The sequence below is a fragment of the Microcaecilia unicolor genome, chromosome 1, assembly GCF_901765095.1.
Source record: "Microcaecilia unicolor chromosome 1, aMicUni1.1, whole genome shotgun sequence".
Taxonomy (NCBI): domain Eukaryota; kingdom Metazoa; phylum Chordata; class Amphibia; order Gymnophiona; family Siphonopidae; genus Microcaecilia; species Microcaecilia unicolor.
The window spans coordinates 16,701,657-16,725,472 of record NC_044031.1 but is presented as its reverse complement, the minus strand read 5'-3'; the positions used below and the strand labels follow the sequence as shown (position 1 = coordinate 16,725,472).

At 44.9% G+C, this 23,816-nt stretch overlaps 2 protein-coding genes across 6 annotated transcripts in view; both read left to right on the top strand.

The window, feature by feature from the left end:
- LOC115463418 (oocyte zinc finger protein XlCOF6-like) overlaps positions 1-14,497 on the top strand; it is a 1,170,818-nt gene extending 1,156,321 nt beyond the window's left edge. For all 5 annotated transcript variants that reach the window (XM_030193905.1, XM_030193914.1, XM_030193925.1 and 2 more), the window contains exons 2-4: positions 8,631-8,757; positions 12,333-14,117; positions 14,453-14,497. In XM_030193905.1, the coding sequence (XP_030049765.1) occupies positions 8,631-8,757; positions 12,333-14,117; positions 14,453-14,457 (1,917 nt within the window). In that variant the 3' untranslated portion in view covers positions 14,458-14,497. The remainder of the gene's footprint in view (positions 1-8,630; positions 8,758-12,332; positions 14,118-14,452) is intronic.
- A 1,090-nt stretch (positions 14,498-15,587) lies between these two features.
- On the top strand, positions 15,588-17,148 carry LOC115479740 (oocyte zinc finger protein XlCOF7.1-like). The gene is made up of 2 exons (XM_030218327.1): positions 15,588-15,607; positions 15,650-17,148. Exons 1-2 carry the CDS (start codon positions 15,588-15,590, stop codon positions 17,139-17,141), a joined length of 1,512 nt encoding a protein of 503 aa, XP_030074187.1. The 3' UTR covers positions 17,142-17,148.
- Positions 17,149-23,816: the final 6,668 nt, after the last annotated feature.

Sequence of the window (23,816 nt, the reverse complement as noted above, 5' to 3'; positions counted from 1 at the left end):
GAAGTTTAAGGGGGGTTTGGACAGATTCCTGAAGGAAAAGTCCATTGAACATTATTATATATATATATATATATATTGGGGTTTTTTTGCCGGGTTCTTAAAGCCTGGATTGGCCGCTGTCAGAGACAGGATGCAGGGCTTGATGGACCTTTGGTCTTTTCCCAGTATGGCGGTGCTTATCTGCTTATATGCTTCATAATTGGGTTTGGGAGGCGTTGAATAGGCCGCAGGAGTTGTATCATACTGTGAAATATTTGATTAATGGTTATGAAGATAAGCACATGAAAAGGGGACCGGATGCCATGGCATAGGCGGATTACTTGATGGAGAAGATGGTTCTGTTAGTTAAGGGAGTGAGAACTTGTGGTGATCAAGGGATGGAGTTGGGGGGGGGGGGGGGGGGAGGGTGTCCACGTTCTTGAGTTGAAATGGGTTGAGTTTGATGAGGAAGGGTTGCAGGAAATGACCCGGGGTGTCTCGATGATTTTGCCAATTGGGTCTGTATGGGGACCCTTGCTGTTCAGGTGTAATCCCTCAAATGGCAAGTAAACTCGCTTTACCGTTATCATGTCTTGTGAATTAGTCCTTTAGTGAAGATCGGCTGCCAGCTGCTTGTGAGTAAGCTACAGTAAAACTATTGTTAAAGAATGAGAAATTGAATCCTAAAAGTATGAGTAGTTATAGACCTTTTTCTGTTGTCCCATTTTTGGGAAGGGTTATTGAGAAGGTTGTTTTAACGCATCTTGAGGCGTTTGTGGAAGAAAATGTTGTTTGCACAGGTTTCAATATGGGTTTAGAAAACCAGTAGCATAGAGACTTTGCTGATCTCGATTTTGGATTCATTGCGGAGAGGGATAGATCAGAACCAAAGTTATTGTTTGATTTCTTTAGATGTGTCGTCTGCTTTTGATTCTGTTGATGGCAATATTCTTTTGAAGAGGTGGCTTATGTTGGGTATAGGGGGTTTGGTCTATGATTGGTTTGCCTTTTTTTTGTCAGAGCGGGATTTATTTGGTTCAAAGTGGAGGGGGTGTCAAGATCTGTTTCTGTTTTTAAGAGGAGTTCCACAAGGTTATGCCTTGTCCACGCTTTGTTTAATATTTATATGTCATCGTCTCCCCCCCCCCCCCCCCCCCCCCACCAAAAAAAAAAATAAAAATCCCAAGTCGTTTGTCTTGGTTAACTGTTTGGCTTCAGCTTGTAACAGCAGTTAGGATATCTGGGCTTAATAAGGTTTAGGTGAGTTTCTGGAGGAAAAGTCCATAGTCTGCTGTTGAGATAGTCATGGGGGAAGCCACCGCTTGTTCCTGGGAATCGATAGCATGGAATCTCGCTTCTCTTTGGGATTCTGCATGGGTTAGATTTTCAGGATTACCACAATGCATGTGCGTGAGAGAGATTTGAAATACATTTGCCTGTAACGGAGGCCTTCTTTCTCATGCATATTTATTGTGGATATTCTGAAAACACAACAGAGCTATAGATCTATATATCACAGTGAAAATAAAAACAAATGTGTATTTGCTGGGACACATATTAGACAAAGTCATTTTACAAAAGCATAAGTTAAAAAAAAAAGAACAGCATCCCTCAGGGCGACATGCAGGTATAATGCCAATGTGGGAATTTTTCACTGTATATATGTATTATCATTATATAATAAAAAAATCCTCATGTACTGTGAGGGATCACCCAAACCACACCCAGAACATGTCTCTGTAACGTATCCCTGTGCTGCCACTTCCATGTAGAAGTAGCCGCCTTTCCTAAAGTCCTTGTTTGCTGATTTACACGTGTAATTTGGTGTTTCCATATCATCAAGCTGATCAATCCATAGACTGGTGGGTTGTGTCCATCTACCAGCAGGTGGAGATAGAGAGCAAACTTTTGCCTCCCTATATGTGGTCATGTGCTGCCGGAAACTCCTCAGTATGTTCTCTATCTCAGCAGGTGGTGGTCACACACAGCAGCAGCTCTGGCTAGGCCTCCAAGCCTAATCCTTAGGTTTTGTTGAGGCCTGGGGTTGAGGGCTCTTTTGAGCAAGTGCAAACCTGGTGGTGCCAGGTCCCTCCTTTTCTCCCCCCTCCCGCTGGCTCCGTTTAAAAAAAAAAAAAAAAATTTTTAAACGTCTTTAAAGGCGTTTATTTTGACGTTTATTTAAACGTTCATTGCAGCTACTCACTGGGACACCAGTTCGTTACAGCTCGGAGCGGCAAGCAGGTAATTTTACCTTTTTCTAGCGGGCAGGGGGTTCCCCGATTCTTCTCCTCGTGGCATATGGCGTCGGAGGGCGAGGGCGCAAAGGGTCGCTCCCCGGATCGCTGGAGCGCTTCTAGAGGGGATGCGGGGGTTTTACAGCCTGATTCGCCCTTGATGGGTGACAGTTTAGTGACCGATGAATGTCCCGGTCCTTCCTCCGGCGTGGCGGTTTTTCCCGCCATAAACGCCCATCCCCCGCTCCTCGCCTCCGCCATCTTGGCCGGCCACGCGGCTCGGACGGCTTCTTCGGGGGCCGCCCTTGAGGTTGGAGACATTAATGCCATGAACGCCCTTAATTTGGGCGACGGCACAAAACCGGCTAATGTTAAGAGCCGTTCTTCCCGCGCGGCTCCTTCGCGGAGTTTCGCGCCGGACGCCATTTTGGATGCGCAGCATGTCTCTCCCCCGCTATTTCGAGCGCCGGTTGAGAGTGCGTCTAGGGCTGTTGCCCAGGCTGCGGAAGTGCACAGTCTGGGGGGTTTCTCCCCCGAGTTTGTTTTGCTGCTGCATCAGGCCTTCCTCATGCACAACGCTGCCCCTGCTCCCTCGTCTGGTAAAGAGGTTGAGGTTCCCAGAGGTAAACGCCCTCGGGTTGATTCCCAGGCCTTGGAGGAATTTGTCTCCTCCGATGTAGATGAGGGCAGCGTGTCTGAGGTCTCCCAACGGTCCTTTGCGGATTCCTTGGAGGAGACGGATCCCCGCTCGGTTGGAGCGGATGACCCCTCTGCAGCGCGGCTTTTTAGCCCAGAGGATTTACCCAACCTGTTGTTACAGGCCATGGACACTTTGAAGATTTCCTCTCCGGAGGACGTCTCTCCCTCAGCCCCTGTTGGCTCTGCCATTATGCTGGGGACGAAGCGCCCGCCTAGAACCTTCCACGTGCATGATGCCATGCACACCTTAATTCGGCTCAATGGGATGCCCCAGAAGCGAGCCTTAAAGTGGCTAGGGCTATGTCCCGCCTCTATCCTTTGGCTGTGAGTGAGCGTGAGGCCTATCTGTGGCCTACAGTGGATTCTTTAATCACTGCGGTGACTAAGAAAACGGCGTTGCCGGTGGAAGGTGGCACGGCCCTAAAGGACGCCCAAGACAGAAGATTGGAGGCGGCCTTAAGGTCGTCCTTTGAGGCGGCTGCTTTAAGTTTGCAGGCCTCAGTTTGCGGCTCCTATGTGGCCAGGGCGTGCCTGACTATGGTGCAGCGGGCTTCCCCCTCGGATCATTCCTTGAGGGCTGATTGGCCGGCCCTGGAATCGGGCTTAGCCTATTTGGCAGACTTGCTGTATGATGTCTTGAGAGCCTCAGCTAAAGGCATGGCTCAGACAGTCTCTGCGCGGCGGTGGCTTTGGCTGAAACATTGGTCTGCTGACCACGCCTCTAAATCCCGCCTGGCTAGATTGCCTTTTAAAGGCAAGCTGCTCTTTGGGGTCGAGCTGGACAAAATCGTGACCGATCTCGGCACGTCTAAGGGCAAGAAGTTACCAGAGGTCAGGGCTCGGGCTAGTGCTCGTCCCGGTACCTCCAGAGGACGGTTTCAGGAAGCCCGTCGGTACCGCCCGGGCAGGTCGGGTTCTTCTGCCCCCTCTTCCTTTAAGAGGAATTTCTCCCCCAAGCAGCATTCCTTTCGCAGAGACCGCCGTCCCGGAGGTGCTCCCTCCGGTCCTCCCCCAGGGGTCTCGTACCCAATGACGGGGTCTTGGTCCACGCCCCAGTGCAGATTGGAGGACGGCTGTCCTCGTTTCTGGGCGAGTGGACCACAATAACTTCAGACGCTTGGGTGCTGGAAGTCATCAGAGACGGCTACAAGCTAGAGTTCTGCCGACCCTTAAGAGACGGGTTTGTACTCTCTCCCTGCAAGTCTCCGGTCAAAGCTGTGGCAGTGCAGCAGACTTTGGACAATCTGATCCGCCTGGGTGCGGTCATTCGGTGCCAGAAAGTCAGCTTGGCAAGGGGCGTTACTCCATTTACTTTGTGGTACCAAAGAAAGGAGGTTCTGTCCGGCCTATCCTCGACCTCAAAGGGGTCAATCGGGCCTTGAAAGTGCGGCACTTTCGCATGGAGACTCTCCGCTCTGTTATAGCGGCAGTGAAGGCAGGGGAGTACCTGGCATCCTTGGACATCAAGGAAGCATACTTGCATATTCCCATCTGGCCTCCTCATCAACGCTTTCTGCGTTTTGCAGTCCTGGGCCGACACTTCCAGTTCAGAGCCCTCCCTTTCGGGTTGGCTACTGCTCCGCGGACCTTTCCAAAGTAATGGTGGATCATAGCGGCCTTCCTGCGAAAGGAAGGAGTACAAGTCCATCCTTATCTGGACGACTGGTTGATCCGAGCCCCCTCTTATGCAGAGTGCGGCAAAGCTGTGGACCGGGTAGTTGCTCTTTGAGCTCCCTGGGATGGATCATCAACTGGGAGAAGAGCCAGCTGCGCCCGACTCAGTCCCTGGAGTATCTGGGAGTTCGATTCGACACCCAAGTGGGCAGAGTGTTCCTGCCAGACAATCGGATTGTCAAACTTCAGGCTCAGGTGGACCAGTTCCTAGTAGCCTCTCCTCTTCGGGCTTGGGACTATGTGCAGCTGTTGGGCTCTATGACGGCCACGATGGAAGTAGTGCCCTGGGCCAGGGCTCATATGAGACCACTTCAACACTCTCTGCTGCAGCGCTGGACTCCGATGTCGGAGGATTATGCTGTGCGCCTTCCCTTGGATCCAGCAGTGCGCAAGGCGCTGAGCTGGTGGATGCAGACAGACAAGTTGTCTGCGGGAATGCCTCTGGTGACCCCAGAGTGGATTGTCGTCACGACGGACGCCTCTTTGTCGGGCTGGGGAGCCCACTGTTTGGGAAGGACAGCGCAGGGGCTCTGGTCTCCTGCAGAGGCAAGTGGTCTATCAACCTCCTGGAACTCAGAGCCATTCGGTTGGCGCTTTTGGAGTTCATCCCGGTACTGGTGTTGAAGCCTGTACGGGTCCTGTCGGACAATGCCACGGCTGTGGCCTATGTCAACCGCCAGGGAGGTACCAAGAGCGCCCCTCTAGCCAAGGAGGCTATGAGTCTATGCCAGTGGGCAGAAGCGAACCTGGAACAGCTGTCAGCGGCCCACATTGCCGGAGTCATGAATGTCAAGGCGGACTTTCTCAGTCGCCATACCTTGGAGCCCGGAGAGTGGCAGCTATCTGCTCAGGCGTTCTTGGACATCACGAAGCGCTGGGGCCAGCCGAGCCTAGATCTGATGGCGTCATCGGCCAATTGCCAAGTGCCGCCCTTTTTCAGCAGAGGACGGGACCCTCGATCCCTGGGAGTAGATGCTCTTCTCCAACAGTGGCCGACACAAGAGCTTCTCTATGTGTTCCCGCCCTGGCCCATGTTGGGCAGGGTGCTAGACCGGGTGGCAAAGCATCCCGGCAGGGTAATCCTGGTGGGTCCGGATTGGCCCAGACGTCCCTGGTATGCGGACTTGATCAGGCTCTCAGTCGACGATCCTCTGCGGCTGCCAGTGGAGCAGGGCCTGTTACATCAGGGTCCCGTGGTGATGGAGGATCCCTCCCCCTTTGGTCTTACGGCCTGGCTATTGAGCGGCAGCGTCTGAGGAAGAAGGGCTTCTCAGACAAGGTCATCGCCACTATGCTGAGAGCGAGGAAGCGCTCTACTTCTACTGCTTACGCCAGGGTTTGGCGTATCTTTGCAGCGTGGTGTGAAGCAGGCTCACTTTCTCCTTTCACTGCTCCAATTTCTTCAGTGTTGGCGTTCCTGCAAGAAGGTCTGGACAAAGGCCTGTCGCTCAGTTCCCTTAAAGTCCAGGTAGCGGCTCTGGCTTGCTTCAGGGGCCGCCTGAAGGGTGCTTCCCTGGCTTCGCAGCCAGATGTGGTGCGCTTTCTCAAGGGAGTTAATCACCTGCGCCCTCCTCTGCACTCAGTGGTGCCTGCGTGGAATCTCAACCTGGTGCTAAGAGCATTGCAGAAGCCGCCGTTTGAACCCTTGTCAAGGGCATCTCTGAAAGACCTGACGTTGAAAGCAGTCTTTTTGGTGGCTATCACTTCAGCCAGAAGAGTTTCCGAGCTCCAGGCGCTCTCATGTCGAGAGCCTTTTCTGCAGTTCACTGAGGCAGGAGTGACTATTCGCACAGTGCCTTCCTTTCTGCCCAAGATTGTTTCTCGCTTCCATGTGAATCAGCAGCTCTGTCTCCCTTCCTTTCGTAGGGAGGACTACCCAGAGGAGTACTCTGCTCTTAAATATCTGGATGTGAGACGAGTCATCATCAGATACTTGGAAGTGACCAATGATTTCCGGAAATCGGATCATCTGTTTGTCCTGTATGCAGGTCCTCGTAGGGGTCTGCAGGCTGCTAAGCCTACAGTGGCAAGATGGGTCAAGGAAGCCATTGCAGCGGCTTATGTGGCCGCGGGGAAGGTGCCGCCTATCCAGCTGAAGGCTCACTCCACAAGAGCTCAGGCGGCCTCGATGGCAGAGGCCGGTTCCGTCTCCTTGGAAGAGATATGCAAGGCGGCAACTTGGGCTTCGGCCCATACATTCTCCAAGCATTACCGCTTGACTGTGGCTGCTCGGGCGGAGGCCCGGTTTGGAGCTTCAGTGTTGCGGTCAGGGATTTCTATGTCCCGCCCTGGGTGAGTACTGCTTCGGTACATCCCACCAGTCTATGGATTGATCAGCTTGATGATATGGAAGGTAAAATTATGTATAATCATACCTGATAATTTTCTTTCCATTAATCATAGCTGATCAATCCATAGCCCCTCCCAGATATCTGTACTGTTCTTATTCTGGTTGCATTTCAGGTTCAAGTTCAGTCTTCAGTTACTTCAGAAAGACTTCGTGTTCAAGTTTTTTCACTTGGATTCTTCAAGAGTTAAGACGAGTTTGTGTTACAGTGAGCTGCTGCATTCCTCTCCCCTCCGTTTTACGGGGCTGGATTGAGACTTAAAATTCTGCCGGCACTCCCTCCCGCTTCGTGCGGCTGTAGGGCAGTTTTGTACCCCTCCCGCTTCGGCGGTGTTAGGGTCAGTCAGCTCCTCCCGCGGTTGCGGTTGCAGGATAAGCCAGATCCCCCCGCATCGGCGGGTGTGGTGTCCCTCCCCCGCTCCGCGGGGATGAGCTGGACGGATTCCCCTCCCCCACTTGTGTGGGGATGAGCTAGGTTAATTCCCCTCCCCCGTTTCGGCGGTGGTGAGCTGGGCAGAGTGTCCCTTCGTGGGTGTAATTCTCTAAGTGCTGAGTCCTGCGGATGGAGCTTTGATATCGACATACTGAGGAGTTTCCGGCAGCACATGACCACATATAGGGAGGCAAAAGTTTGCTCTCTATCTCCACCTGCTGGTAGATGGACACAACCCACCAGTCTATGGATTGATCAGCTATGATTAATGGAAAGAAAATTATCAGGTATGATTATACATAATTTTACCTTTACATATGCACAGGGCACCTGTTCTGTCCTCTGACAGTCTTGCACTAGTTTATAATGTGACCCTAAAATGTGATTAATGCCTTTACTGTCATTCTCACTTCTAAGGATTCTCATTGCTGCAGTTCCCACTGCAAAGATACGTGAGCAATGCATTGTGTGTAATGTAGTTCACAGGCAATGCAGCCACACTTGCCTGTCTGTATTAGAACTGTTACCATTGGTTTGTGCTGCTACCCAGACCTCCTCTCTTTCTCAGCCAAGCTTGGCTCCTTTGTCTACCTGCTATCATTTCCTGGTCAGTCTTACTATCTCTGTTCTGAGAGGTCAGCCAGGCATGACCTTTCCTTCCAATCGAGGGCTGTCCTCTGGGACCACCCTTGCCACCTGGTGGCAGGCTCTGTCCCCATTGGTCTTTACCTCCTCCTCCCTGGGCTTGTGTGAACCTTCTTGACCTCCCCGTCTCTCTCTCTCCATGAGGCATTCTCCATCTTGCTTCAGACAGCACTTCTCCTGCTTCACTCCTTGGAAAGAACTTGGTTTTTTTTTTACCTTGAATATATCCTCTTAATGAGATATTGCACTCTCCAGTCACCCAGCTCTGAGCTACTTCTACCTGTTCAACTATCTCCCCACCTCTGCAATAAACCTGGCGCTCTTCAGATTTCTATCTCCAATCACTGATACAGCTCTCAGAATTAGGGAGTCTCTGTGCCCTGGGGCAACACTGCTGAACATCTGACTGAGTATCTGTGTTTTATTCAATAAAAGAAACTTCAGAAAATATAGAGACTTCAGGTATTGAGATTTTACAGTTAAACAAGTCTTAAGAGGCTTGACAGCACCGGCATTCTAAAATCATCCCCCAAATGATAGACGAATAAAACTAGCTGAAATCGAATGCATTCTGAGCACCTCCACATGTCCCTGAGTGAGTTTCTGGTTCTTGTTTCAGATGTGGGTGACGTTTGAGGACATCACTGTCTCTTTCTCCCAGGAGGAGTGGGAGTATTTAGATGAAGGGCAGAAGGAGCTTTACAGGGAGGTGATGAAGGACAATTATGAGACCCTGATCTCCCTAGGTAAGAATTGCTTTGTCTGCATTTTAAAAGAGGAACAGCATCTGATTTATTAAAAGTAATTGGAGATATTTTCTGTATCTCCTCCACTTCTGAAACTTCCAGATGTGATCAAGGTTTCTCTTGGCCATGCTCTCTGTCTTAAGATGACAGTGTGAGGGCAGGACTGAGGCACTCCTAAGAGCTTCCTGTGTGTCCTACAAGATTCCTCCTAGAGAGATTTTCCTCCAGTTCTTGCATTGAGGCTGAAAATGCTCAGGTCCTGGCTGTAACACAGTGTATCAAAGTAGCTGCTGAGACCAATCAAAAGTGTGATACTGTGTTCATTGGCCTTTCCTGGGCTTTTGACACTGCGAAGCTGCAGAATTGTCTCCAGGATCAACACATGATAAGAGTAATACAAGAAATCATCATTAACTGCTGTTTCCATGTGTTAGTTAGAGAGGAAGGTTCTAGGTCATGACAAGGATCATCAGTCTTTGTTCCTGCTCTTTTCAACATTTGATTTTCCACAAAGATTGAAACTTCTGTGTGTGCCAATGAGTTGGTTATCCTCCACACCCACTATTTCTTGGAGGATTTTCAACAGTTTCTAGAGAGAATCAGTCAGGTTCGGCCCCCTGGTCTGTGACACCATGAAAATAGCCAGAAATTTCAACCCTTTCCATAGCTGGATAGGACCGAAGCAGGTCATTCCTTTCTCCTCTTTGTATGACCAAAAAACCCTAAACAATTATTGAAACACAGGAAGGTTACAAAACAACATTATTTGTTTATAGAAAATCCTTTTCTACTATTTAACAGAGAAAATTACCCAGTTTCTGCAGGTCTTGCACACAATTGGCTTATAATTTCAGAGACTCCCACAGGCTCTTCATATCATGGAGTTTGCCCTTTTCAAAAGCATGTGCATATTTTTCACTTATGAAATTGGTTGGTAATTCAATAACAGCACACCTCCAGTTATCATATTCTGTAACACCAGGACAATATCATAGTAGATGACGGTGACAGCAGAGAAAGACCTGTACGGTCCACCCAGTCTGCCCAAGAAGATTAAGTCATATGTGCTACTTTATGTGTATATATGACCTTGAGTTGTATCTGCCATTTTCAGGGCACAGACCGTAGAAGTCTGCCCAGCACTAGCCTTGCCTCCCAACCACTAGCCCTGCCTCCACCATGGGCTCTGCCACCCAATCTCCGCTAAGCTTCTGAGGATCCATTCCTTCTGAACAGGATTCCTTTATGTTTATCCCACGCATTTTTGAATTCTGTTACCGTTTTCATCTCCACCACCTCCGGCAGGAGGGCATTCCAAGTATCCACCACTCTCCGTGAAAAAATACTTCCTGACATTTTTCTTGAGTCTGCCCACCTTCAATCTCATTTCATGTCCTCTAGTTCTACTGCCTTCCCATCTCTGGAAAAGGTTGGTTTGCGGATTAATACCTTTCAAATATTTGAACGGCTGTATCATATCACCCCTGTTTCTCCTTTCATACGTCTTGTAACGCAAATCCCATACCATTCTCGTAGCTTTTCTTTGCACAGCTTCAATTCTTTGTACATCCTTAACAAGATACAGCCTCCAAAACTGAACACAATACGCCAGGTGGGGCCTCACCAACGACTTATACAGGGGCATCAACACCTCCTTTCTTCTGCTGATCACACCTCTCTCTATACAGCCTAGCAACCTTCTAGCTACGGCCACCGCCTTGTCACACTGTTTTGTCGCCTTCAGATCCTCAGATACTATCACCCCAAGATCCCTCTCTGAGAGTACATATCAGACTCTCATCACCTAACGCATACGTCTCCCGTGGATTTCTACTTCGCATTGACCTTAGACCATTCTTCTAGCTTCTGCAGATCCTTTTTCATGTTTTCCACTCCCTCCTGGGTGTCCACTCTGTTACAAATCTTAGTATCATCCGCAAAAAGGCAAACTTTACCTTCTAACCCTTCGGCAATGTCACTCACAAATACATTGAACAGAATTGTCCCCAGCACCGATCCTTGAAGCACCCCACTACTCACCTTTCCCTCATCCGAGCGAATTCCATTAACCACCACCCTATGGCGTTTGTCCGTCAACCAGTTCTTAATCCAGTTCACCACGTCGGGTCCTATCTTCAGCCTGTCAAGTTTATTCAAGAGCCTTCTGTGGGGAACCGTGTCAAAAGCTTTGCTGAAATCTAAGTAGATTACGTCCATAGCACATCCCTGATTCAATTCTCCGGTCACCCAGTCAAAGAATTCAATGAGATTCGTTTGGCACGATTTACGTTTGGTAAAACCACGTTGTCTCGGATCTTGCAACTTATTGGCTTCCAGGAAATTCACTGTCCTTTCCTTCAGCGTCACTTCCATTACTTTTCCAATAACCGAAGTGAGGCTTACCGGCCTGTAGTTTCTAGCTTCTATCACCACTTCTGTGAAGAGGGACCACATCTGCCGTTCTCCAATCCCATCGAACCTCTCCCGTCTCCAAGGATTTATTAAACAAATCTTTAAGAGGGACCCGCCAGAACCTCTCTGAGCTCCCTCAGTATCCGGGGTGGATCCCGTCTGGTCCCATGGCTTTGTCCACCTTTGGATTTTCAAGTTGTTCATACACACTCTCTTCCGTAAACGATACTATGTCCACTCCATTCTCATATGTACTTTTGCCAGTCAATCGTGGTCCTTCTCCAGGATTTTCTTCAGTGAAAACAGAACAGAAGTATCTATTTAGCAAATTTGCTTTTTCTTCATCATTATCTACATAGCGGTTCTCAGTATCTTTTAGTCTCACAATTCCCTTTTTAGTCATTCTCCTTTCACTAATATACCTGAAGAAATTTTTGTCACCCCTCCTTACATTTCTAGCCATTTGTTCTTCCGCTTGTGCTTTCGCCAGACGTATCTCTCTCTTGGCTTCTTTCTGTTTCATCCGGTATTCCTCTCCGTGTTCCTCTTCTTGAGTTTTTCTGTATTTTTGGAACGCCAACTCTTTAGCCTTTATTTGCTCAGCCACTTGCTTGGAGAACCATATCGGTTTCCTTTTTCTCTTGCTTTTATTTACTCTCCTTACGTAAAGGTTTGTGGCCCTGTTTATAGCTTCTTTCAGCCTGGACCACTGTCCTTCCACTTCTCGTTTGTCCTCCCAGCCCATCAGCTCCTTCCTCAGGTATTCCCCCATTTTACTAAAGTCAGCATCCTTGAAATCCAGGACTTTGAGTTTTGAGTGGCTGCCCTCCAGCTGTCATATCAAATCAAACTGTTTCATGGTCACTGCTGCCCAGGTGGGCACACACTCGGTCATTTGACACACTATCCCCATTTGTGAGCACCAGATCCAGCATCGCTCCCTCCCTCGTGGGTTCTGTCATGTTTACCCCTCCCCCCCTTGTATTTACATGCTATAACACTTAGATGCAACATTATAGAAGGGGTGCTTGGTGCACTTTTTCACATTCCTGCCAGTTTTGGTGCGTCTGATGCACTGGCGCAGAAAATTCTCTTCCTTGATCAGTAGTAGCTTTCTGTAGAAGTAATACGTAATTAATGTCTTTCTTTTCATATCCCAACAGTTAATGAGGCTGAACAGGAGCTCAAGCGAGAGCAGAATCAAGAAGAATCTGTTATACAAACGGAAGGAAATGACGATCGGAATATTTCCCAAAGGATGGAGAGGAGACACCCGAGGAATCATCAGCAGGAGCTGGAGAAGGAGGAGAGAGACCAAGCTGGAGAAACACCTTGTGGAATTACTGAGTGTGAAAGAAGTGACAGGGATCTCACAGACCTCCCTCAGCACCAGAGACACTTGAGAACCAAGGGTCCCTTCCAGGATAGTAACAGTGATCCAGAGCCTTCTAAACTCCCCCAAGAAGAGAGGAAAGGGAATAAACCTTCTGTGTGTGACAGCTGTGGAATAATCTTCAATCAGATTGAGCATTTCTTATTGGATAAGAGAACCGATAGTAGGGAGAGATCTTTTTCATGTTCTCAGTGTGAAAAGACTTTCAAACAGAACATAAATTTGAAATTAAACCAGAGAATTCATGCTGAACGTATGTCATTTTCATGTAACAAATGTAGCAAAAGATTTTGTCATCGGAAATCATTAATTACACACCAAAGGACACACACTGGAAACATGAAGCACATCAGAAAGAGACTCTTTCCTTGTACTGAGTGTAATAAGAGTTTCACTACTTCATCATATCTGAAAGCGCACAAAATCATCCGCAGCAGAAAGAAAACCTTTCCATGTACTGAGTGTGGTCAAACTTTCAGTTTGTTCTCAATTCTGAAACGGCACCAAATAATTCACAGTGGACAGAAACCATTTACATGTACTGAATGTGGTAAATGTTTCAGTGATAAGTCGCAACTGAAAATGCATCAAATGACCCACAGTGGAAAGAATCCTTTTACATGCGCTGAGTGTAATAAAACTTTCACTTCATCATCATACCTGAAAATTCATCAACTGATCCACGGTGGAAAGAAACCTTTTACATGCTCTGAGTGTAATAAAAGATTTACTCAGTCATCACACCTGAAAGCTCATCAAATGATCCACAGTGGAAAGAAACCTTTTACATGCACTGCGTGTAATAAAACTTTCACTTCATCATCATACCTGAAAATTCATCAAATGATCCACAGTGGAAAGAAACCTTTTACATGTACTGAGTGTAATAAAAGCTTTGGTTCTTCTTCATACCTGAAAATTCATCAACTGATCCACAGTGGAAAGAAACCTTTTACATGCTCTGAGTGTAATAAAAGTTTTACTCAGTCATCACACCTGAAAACTCATCAAATGATTCACAGTGGAAAGAAACCTTTTACATGCTCTGAGTGTAATAAAACTTTCACTTCATCATCATACCTGAAAATTCATCAACTGATCCACAGTGGAAAGAAACCTTTTACATGCTCTGAGTGTAATAAAACTTTCACTTTATCATCATACCTGAAAATTCATCAACTGATCCACAGTGGAAAGAAACCTTTTACATGCTCTGAGTGTAATAAAAGTTTTACTCAGTCATCACACCTGAAAACTCATCAAATGATTCACAGTGGAAAGAAACCTTTTACATGCTCTGAGTGTAATAAAACTTTCACTTCATCATCATACCTGAAAATTCATCAACTGATCCACAGTGGAAAGAAACCTTTTACATGCTCTGAGTGTAATAAAACTTTCACTTTATCATCATACCTGAAAATTCATCAACTGATCCACAGTGGAAAGAAACCTTTTACATGCTCTGAGTGTAATAAAACTTTCACTTTATCATCATACCTGAAAATTCATCAACTGATCCACGGTGGAAAGAAACCTTTTACATGCTCTGAGTGTAATAAAAGTTTTACTCAGTTATCACACCTGAAAGCTCATCAAATGATCCACAGTGGAAAGAAACCTTTTACATGCACTGCGTGTAATAAAACTTTCACTTCATCATCATACCTGAAAATTCATCAACTGATCCACAGTGGAAAGAAACCTTTTACATGCTCTGAGTGTAATAAAAGTTTTACTCAGTCATCACACCTGAAAACTCATCAAATGATTCACAGTGGAAAGAAACCTTTTACATGCTCTGAGTGTAATAAAGGTTTCACTTGTTCATCACGCTTAAAACTTCATCAAATGATCCACAGTGGAAAGAAACCTTTTACATGCTCTGAGTGTAATAAAAGCTTTAGTTCTTCTTCGTCCTTGAAAACTCATCAAATGATCCACAGTGGAAAGAAAGCTTTTACATGCACTGATTGTAATAAAACTTTCACTTCATCATCATACCTGAAAATTCATCAACTGATCCACGGTGGAAAGAAACCTTTTACATGCTCTGAGTGTAATAAAAGTTTTACGCAGTCATCACACCTGAAAACTCATCAAATGATCCACAGTGGAAAGAAACCTTTTACATGCTCTGAGTGTAATAAAAGCTTTAGTTCTTCTTCATACCTGAAAATTCACCAAATGATCCACAGTGGAAAGAAACCTTTTACATGCACTGATTGTAATAAAAGCTTTAGTTCTTCTTCGTCCTTGAAAACTCATCAAATGATCCACAGTGGAAAGAAACCTTTTACATGCACTGATTGTAATAAAAGTTTCACTTGTTCATCACGCTTAAAACTTCATCGAATGAGCCACAGTGGAAAGAAACCTTTTATGTGTTGAATGCGGTAAAAGTTTCATTCAGCTAGGACATCTGAAAAACCATCAACTGATCCACGATGGAAAGACACCCTTTACATGTGCTGAGTGTAATAAAAGTTTCACCAGGTCATCAAATCTGAAAATTCACCAAAACATTCACAGTGGAATTAAACATTTTACATGTACTGAGTGTAATAAAAGCTTTACTCGGTCATCACACCTGAAAACTCATCAAATGATTCACAGTGGAAAGAAACCTTTTACATGCTCTGAGTGTAATAAAGGTTTCACTTGTTCATCACGCTTAAAACTTCATCAAATGATCCACAGTGGAAAGAAACCTTTTACATGCTCTGATTGTAATAAAAGCTTTAGTTCTTCTTCATATCTGAAAACTCATCAAATGATCCACAGGGGAAAGAAACCTTTTACATGCACTGAGTGTAATAAAGGTTTCACTTGTTCATCACGCTTAAAACTTCATCGAATGATCCACAGTGGAAAGAAACCTTTTACATGTACTGAGTGTAATAAAAGTTTTACTCAGTCATCACACCTGAAAACTCATCAAATGATTCACAGTGGAAAGAAACCTTTTACATGCTCTGAGTGTAATAAAAGTTTCATTTGTTTATCACACTTGAAAGTTCATCAAATGAGCCACAGTGGAAAGAAACCTTTTACATGCTCTGAGTGTAATAAAAGATTTTCTCAGTCATCACACCTGAAAGCTCATCAAATGATCCACAGTGGAAAGAAACCTTTTACATGTACTGAGTGTAATAAAAGCTTTGGTTCTTCTTCATACCTGAAAATTCATCAACTGATCCACAGTGGAAAGAAACCTTTTACATGCTCTGAGTGTAATAAAAGTTTTACTCAGTCATCACACCTGAAAACTCATCAACTGATCCACAGTGGAAAGAAACCTTTAACATGCTCTGAGTGTAATAAAACTTTCACTTTATCATCATACCTGAAAATTCATCAACTGATCCACGGTGGAAAGAAACCTTTTACATGCTCTGAGTGTAATAAAAGTTTTACTCAGTCATCACACCTGAAAACTCATCAAATGATTCACAGTGGAAAGAAACCTTTTACATGCTCTGAGTGTAATAAAACTTTCACTTTATCATCATACCTGAAAATTCATCAACTGATCCACGGTGGAAAGAAACCTTTTACATGCTCTGAGTGTAATAAAAGTTTTACTCAGTCATCACACCTGAAAACTCATCAAATGATTCACAGTGGAAAGAAACCTTTTACATGCTCTGAGTGTAATAAAACTTTCACTTTATCATCATACCTGAAAATTCATCAACTGATCCACGGTGGAAAGAAACCTTTTACATGCTCTGAGTGTAATAAAAGATTTACTCAGTCATCACACCTGAAAGCTCATCAAATGATCCACAGTGGAAAGAAACCTTTTACATGCTCTGAGTGTAATAAAAGTTTTACTCAGTCATCACACCTGAAAACTCATCAAATGATTCACAGTGGAAAGAAACCTTTTACATGCTCTGAGTGTAATAAAAGTTTTACTCAGTCATCACACCTGAAAGCTCATCAAATGATCCACAGTGGAAAGAAACCTTTTACATGCTCTGAGTGTAATAAAAGATTTTCTCAGTCATCACACCTGAAAGCTCATCAAATGATCCACAGTGGAAAGAAACCTTTTACATGTACATTGTGTGGTAAACGTTTCATTGATCCATCACGGCTTAATAGGCATCAGATGATTCACAGTGGAAGGAAACCTTTTACGTGCTCTGAGTGTAATAAAGGTTTCACTTGTTCATCACGCTTAAAATGTCATCAAATGAGCCACAGTGGAAAGAAACCTTTTACATGCTCTGAGTGTAATAAAAGCTTTAGTTCTTCTTCATATCTGAAAACTCATCAAATGATTCACAGTGGAAAGAAACCTTTTACATGCTCTGAGTGTAATAAAAGCTTTAGTTCTTCTTCATATCTGAAAACTCATCAAATGATCCACAGTGGAAAGAAACCTTTTACATGTACTGAGTGTAATAAAAGTTTTACTCAGTCAGCATACCTGAAAACTCATCAAATGATCCACAGTGGACAGAAACCTTTTACATGCTCTGAGTGTAATAAAAGTTTCACTTGTTCATCATACTTGAAAAAACATGAACTGATCCACAGTGGAAAGAAACCTTTTACATGCACTGAGTGAATAAAATTTTCACTTGCTCATCAAAATACCCTCCGAAGGGACACCACCTTGTAGTGCTGGAGAGGCTTCTGTGTTTCAATGACTCAGAGGGCTATGATGAAGGGTTACCCATATCAGACAGGCCTCTGAGGAGAAACCAGACAAAGAGTGTCCCAAACTGGGAGAGTGGTAAGATGGTGACCTGAAGTTCGTATGCCCAACGGCCCAGCTGCCCTCTGAGGTTGCAATTGCAGTTACCTTAACTGAGAGGAAGGGGACAACTGGCGGTCAGCTGCCGATGGCCAGCGTTTTGTCCCCTGAGCAGCAAGTGCAGGACCGCTGCGCAACGAACTGCCCACAGATGAAAGGGTTGGCGAGTCCTTTGATTAGCGCCGGCGAAGGAGCGTCGACGTTCTTGGACCTGGAAAAAACAACTCCATCACTCCCGAATTATTCAATCACCATGTCCAAAGGAGTGGAGGAGTGAGTTAGAGGCATATGCTGAAACGGAGGACGTTTACAGCAGAACCCGAATCGGCGGAACCACTCCTAAACACCTAAGAGAAATCAACTTGGAGTTTTTGGCTCCCGTGGAGGTTACATTGAATACCATCTAGAAGGTGCTTTGGGACCTAACGGTGGCAGTAAATAATTTTGTTTCAGATATAATTTTATTAGAGAGTTACATGGACAATTTAATTGAACCCTTTGAGAGTGATATTGTTACCACCCCTCTCGGCTGGACTGTAGTGATGTGCTCCCAGATACCTGATTGTTGTAGTCATGGCGAATATCCAGGGAACACACACTCACAGCCAAGGGAGTGGAACAAATAAACTAACCTCGTCCTTTACTCTCAAAGAATAAAGGAGGAAAAGAATCTAAATTTAGGATTTGTTCCTGAAATGGAAGAACCGCACCTTCAGATTTGCAAATTATCTTTTTCTTTATTGAATACAAATGCAAGCAAATTTTCATTCAAATAAACTCAAATTCACCATTAGTATGTGGCTTAATAGAACTGCAATAACATATTCAACATTCAAAAGTAGTTTTACAAGTATACCCTTCACTTTTTCTGTTTCTTTCAACAAAATCACCTAAAAAGGCAGAAAATAACCTTTTCAGATAAATATTTAAATTGTCTTTTTATCAAAATCAGATATTTGTTGTTATTCTCTTTCCTTGCTATTGAAGTCAGAATTTGAGTTTTTATAGGTATTATGGATGTTTTTGCAGGAATCTCACTTGAACCCAGAACACTTAGCAAGTCAGGAAAACATGGATTTTTTATATTTGATGTTGTTCTGTGCTTTAGTTTTCCCTTAAAATGTTGTAAATTAAAAAAAAAAACTATATGTCCTTCAACACCCTTTGCAAATGTCACTTAGCTGTGGTTGAATTGATTTACGTGAGGTCTTTCTTGCGTTGGAGTTCAGCTGGAAATTCGGCAGAGAATAAGTCACCGATCTATTCTCCCTAAACCTCACTTACAAAGAAAATAACCGGATGCAAAACCTTAAAACTCCCTGAGCTTGTTCAGGACCGGACTCCTCTCTGGTGACATTTAATCAGTTCTCAATACTGTGGCCACACTCTCTAATTGAAATAAAATAAGTTACAGGAGTACTCACTTCACAGCCTATTTCTCACTGTTAATTCCCTATTCTATAAGGCGGCCGGAGGCTCTGGCACTCCATTCAGGGATCTCACACAGTAACACATTCCATATTCAAATGGTGATTCAACATTCCATCTTCACATATAAACATAACATAACATTTCCCTGCACAGCTATCAGATCAGTCTGGAGAATACAGCAATCATACAAAAGCAGTGCTTAATCTGCCACCTGACAAACCTTGCACTGAACTCAGAGCACTCACAAATAACCCACCTTTCCCCACAGACACAGCCTAATAGCTTCTTTCTTCAAATCACAGATTCACCTTCAATTTTCCCTATGTCACAGTTAAAATCCTTACACACTTTTTCCTGACACCCTTATAGGCTTTCTCATTTAGTACAATTTCCAGCACAAAGCACAACCTCTCTCACTCTTAAATGGTAAATCACTGGTTATCCCTTGAAATTCAGTGCTACACTGGAACATTCACACTCACCTCAGCTCACTTCCAATGTCAAAGTACCCTTTTTCAATGTCACATTTCACTTTAAACTCGTAAAAGAAAACAGTATATTTTATATTACACAGACACACACCATACGTTTTTCTTTCCCAGTCCTTCCCTGCTGTCTTTTCTCAGCAGTCTCCCTGGCAACTCACCCCCCCCCCTAGAGGAACATCTGACATCACTCAACCAATCAGCTTGTCAGAGAAAGACAGAGGTTTTTTTTCCTTATCTGTTTAGAATCTCCCTCCCCCATAGAAGTTACTGCAAAACTTTCTATATAGAGAACCTAACCTGTACCCAAAACAGTAAGGAACATTTTATAGTACAATCCCCACCAAAACATGGTTTATTTATTTTGTGTAATAAAACCATATTTAAGAAATATCTCACACTTCACCTAACTCCATTAATAATTTCCAAACTAACTTTAAACCTTTTTCCAGCCAGCAACATCCACCAAAACCCTGGAATAGCCCCCCCCCCCACCCCCAGAGCCCCAGGAAAAAAAACCATTTAATATATGTTACCATATATTACAATATAACAAATGATTTTACAAGAAGTGGTTATGGTTTTGAAAATGATAATAGACCAGAAACTTTGAATAACAAATGAATATTATTATAGATGATTAATATCGAGATTATTGTTTTTCCCAGAATTCCGGGTATGACTCCTAAAGTTTTCCTCAGAAATATTTCCTCAATTATTACTTTAAAAGGAGTGAAGCCTGTGAAAACTGGGATTACTTTAATCAGTGGGGGATTTGAATTAGAGACTTAAGTATATGTATTGTTAAATAACTTCTGGTTTTTACAAGACATAGAGGCTCATTTTCAAAGCACTTAGCCTCCCAAAGTTCCATAGAAACCTATGGAACATAGCCTCCCAAAGTGCTTTGAAAATATGCCTCATAGTAACATAGTAGATGACGGCAGAAAAAGACCTGCACGGTCCATCCAGTCTGCCCAACAAGATAACTCATATTTGCTGCTTTTTGTGTATACCCTACTTTGATTTGTACCTGTGCTCTTCAGGGCACAGACCGTATAAGTCTGCCCAGCACTATCTCCGCCTCCCAACCACCAGCCCCACCTCCCAACCACCGGCTCTGGCACAGGCTCAGACCGTATAAGTCTGCCCAGCACTATCTTCACCTCCCAACCACCAGCCCCAGAAAGAATGTAATCAGATGTATTATTTCTTTTTTTTTAATTTATAAGAATCTTTATTAAGCATTGATGATCTTTACAACTGTTCAATGTTTCAAATGTAACAACAACATACTATAAGAAATACATCTGCAGAAACACAATGGAACTCAGCCCATTCATTCGCTTAAGTACAATTTCAGTGCAGTAATATGGTCATTCAACATTCTTATTTTTTGCCTTCCCATTTTTACCCAAAAACTTCCTTACCCTAAACAGTACCACCTAAACACACACCCAGCCCCCCACCTCCTCTTACTTCCCCCCCTCCCCCCACCTTTCATCCAACGTTAAACAAAAGTTAAACGTGATAATTACACTAACCCTTCATACAGGGCAGTGATGAATAAATGGTTCCCATATCTGTTCCCATCTGGGCAATGTCTTCTTTTTCACCGCTGTCAAACGTTCCATTTCACATATATACCTCACCTTAGCCACCCACCCACTCAGCGGTGGAACACCTGGAGACTTCCAGCACCTTGCCATGTGTATACGAGCTGCTTGTAGGGCCCCTGCACCAGCAAAATTTGCCTCCCATTACATCCCTCAGGTCTTTGCCCCAGCAAGAATACAGCCGGATGCCACTGCACTAGTACACCCAGCCAAACCTGCAATCTTGATTGTATTGCCCTCCAATATGCCCTCACCTTAGGACAGAGCCACCAAATATGGCCCATAGTACCTAATTCACCGCAGCCCCTCCAACATTGTGCAGACACCTCATGAAACATATGTTGTAATCTTACTGGAGTCAGATACCAGCGATAAAAAGCTTTAATCGCGTTCTCCTTCACTGCCACTGATAAGGCCGACTTCAAGAGCCCCTTCTCCAACCTCACCCAAGTTGCCTCTGTAAAAGTAAAGTCTAACTCCTTTTCCCAATTATGCCGATGTAAAAGATAAGGCTTAATTCGCTGGCTCATATACCCGTATAAACATGTGATCAGCCCTCGAGTAGTCCCAGATGTGACACATAACTCTTCCAAGAGATCTACCTCCCGTACCAAGCAGGCTCTATACTGCGGGTTGTGCAATAAATTTTTCAGTTGCAAATAAGCATATCTATCCTGTGCCTTTAGCCTAAAATCTTCAACAAGCTTCTCATAGGAAACTATCTCTCCCCCTTCATAGAGCTGCCCCCACATCTCCAGTCCCAACTCCGCCCAGCTTTGAAAGGGCGTCCTTCCCACCCCCTGCTCAAACAGAGAATTATCTCCAATTGGCGCTAGTCGAGATAAAAAGGGTTGGCGTGCCGGAAAAAAAAGATCCCAGTAGTGAAAAGTATTCTGAACGACAGGGGGAAAACATTCCACCCGTCCTCTATGCTTACTTGGAAGCCACATTAGTTTTCCCAACCTTCGCGATCCTATCAGAGATTGCTCAATATGAACCCACTTCTTATGACTCTCCCTTCGAAACCATTCAATGGCCGACCGGGCCTGTGCAGCACAGTGATACCAGAATAAGTTATGAACCCCCAACCCGCCATCTCGCTGACTTTTATACAAGAAGGCTCTCGGTAACCACGGACGCTTCTGGGCCCAGTTAAAGCTGACCAACTTGGGTTGTAAGTTAGATTAAAAAAAAGTCCTCGATAGGCGCAATGGAAGCACTTGAAACAGGTACAGTAACCGAGGGAGAACATTCATTTTGATGACTGCTATCCGCCCGAACCAAGAAAGGCCAATAGAATTCCAAAGGTCCAAATCGCTATGTATCACCTTCTGAACCGCCGGATAATTAAGATCGAATAACTCCGATAATTTCCAGGGGATCTGCACCCCCAAGTATCGAAGGCCCCTATTTGACCGTTTAAATGCAAAGGAGGTCCGTAGCGTGTCCATTAGTCCCGGGGGCATAAGTACTGCCATACCTATGGACTTGCTTGTATTAAGTTTGTATCCAGACACCCCTGAATATATTTCAATTTCCTTCATTAGGTTAGGAAGGGACAACAACGGCCGCGTCAGTGAAAGGAGAACGTCGTCAGCGAATAGCGCAATTTTAAATAACTCGCCTCCCACAGTTACACCCGAAATGTCCACATTCTCTCTGATAGCCGATGCCAGTGGTTCCATAGCCAGTGCAAACAAAAGAGGTGACAACGGACACCCCTGTCTGGTGCCCCGTTCCAAGGAGAAAAGCCTCGAATAGCCCCCGTTAATTTTAACACAAGCTTTAGGAAGAGTGTAGAATGCCCTGATCCACAGTCTAAACACCGGGCCCATTCCAAATTTACCCAATACCTTGTCGAGAAACCCCCAATGGACCCTGTCGAAGGCCTTTTCAGCATCTAGACCCAACAGAACCATGGGGAGCTTTCTCTTTTGCGATACACACAGTAAATCCAGAGTTCGTGTAATATTATCAATAGCCTGTCTTCCTGCCACAAACCCCACCTGATCCGGGTGAATCAGACTAGGAAGCAGCTTAGCCAGGCGATTGGCCAATACCTTCGCCAGAATTTTTACATCAGTATTTAAAATTGAGATTGGGCGATACGACGCACATTCGGTGGTGTCTTTACCAGGCTTCGGAATAATGGCCAACCAAGCTTCCATCATGGACTAGGGCAAAGGTGCACCTTCTCTCACCGAATTGATAACCAACACCAAGTATGGTGCCAGTTCTTCAGCAAAAGCCTTAAAAAATTCAGTGGTGAACCCGTCTAATCCCGGAACCTTATTTGTCGGAAGTTCTTTTATAACTCCCAACACCTCATCTATGGTTACCAGGGCATCCAACTCTCTCTTCTGTTGCTCTGACAAAGCCGCCAAACCCCACGCGTTCAGGTAACTATCGATGTTCCCAACCTGTACATTGGCGTCACCTTTGAATAACTGCTCATAAAACTGTGCAAACCTATCCCAGATACTCGCAGACTTCCTTAAGTGATCCCCACCTCCGTCCCGAACCCGCAAGGTCTGCCTATCCGCTCTCAACTTTCTAAGCTTTGAGGCCAGCAGACGCCCAGGCTTATTGGTACTTTCATAGTGTACTTAACGTAATCGATCATGAACAAATTTCAAACTCTCGTCATGAAGAGCTGCTAATTCTAGGCGAACCGCCTGTAGCTTCTGATAATCCGACGCCAAACCCAAAGCCTTATATTTATCCTCCAAAACTCCCAATCTCTGCATACAGTTATCCAGACGAGCCCTCTGACCCCGAGCTCGATGACTCGCACACTTCATAAAATATCCTCTGGAAACAGCCTTAAACGCATCCCACACTACAGCCAAAGAGGGGCCCGAGTCCAAGTTAATATCAAAGTACTCTCTCAAGATGGGAACAAAATTTTGAACAATCTCTGAATCTTGCAGTAGACAGTTATTAAACGTCCATCT

What these genes read in the sequence shown, in the direction of transcription:
- LOC115479740 (XM_030218327.1), top strand. Translation starts at nt 15,588, where the DNA reads ATGAGCCACAGTGGAAAGAA. An exon ending in ATGAGCCACAGTGGAAAGAA is followed by an intron (nt 15,608 to 15,649) that starts ACCTTTTACATG and finishes ATTTTCTCAGTC; the next exon opens with ATCACACCTGAAAGCTCATC.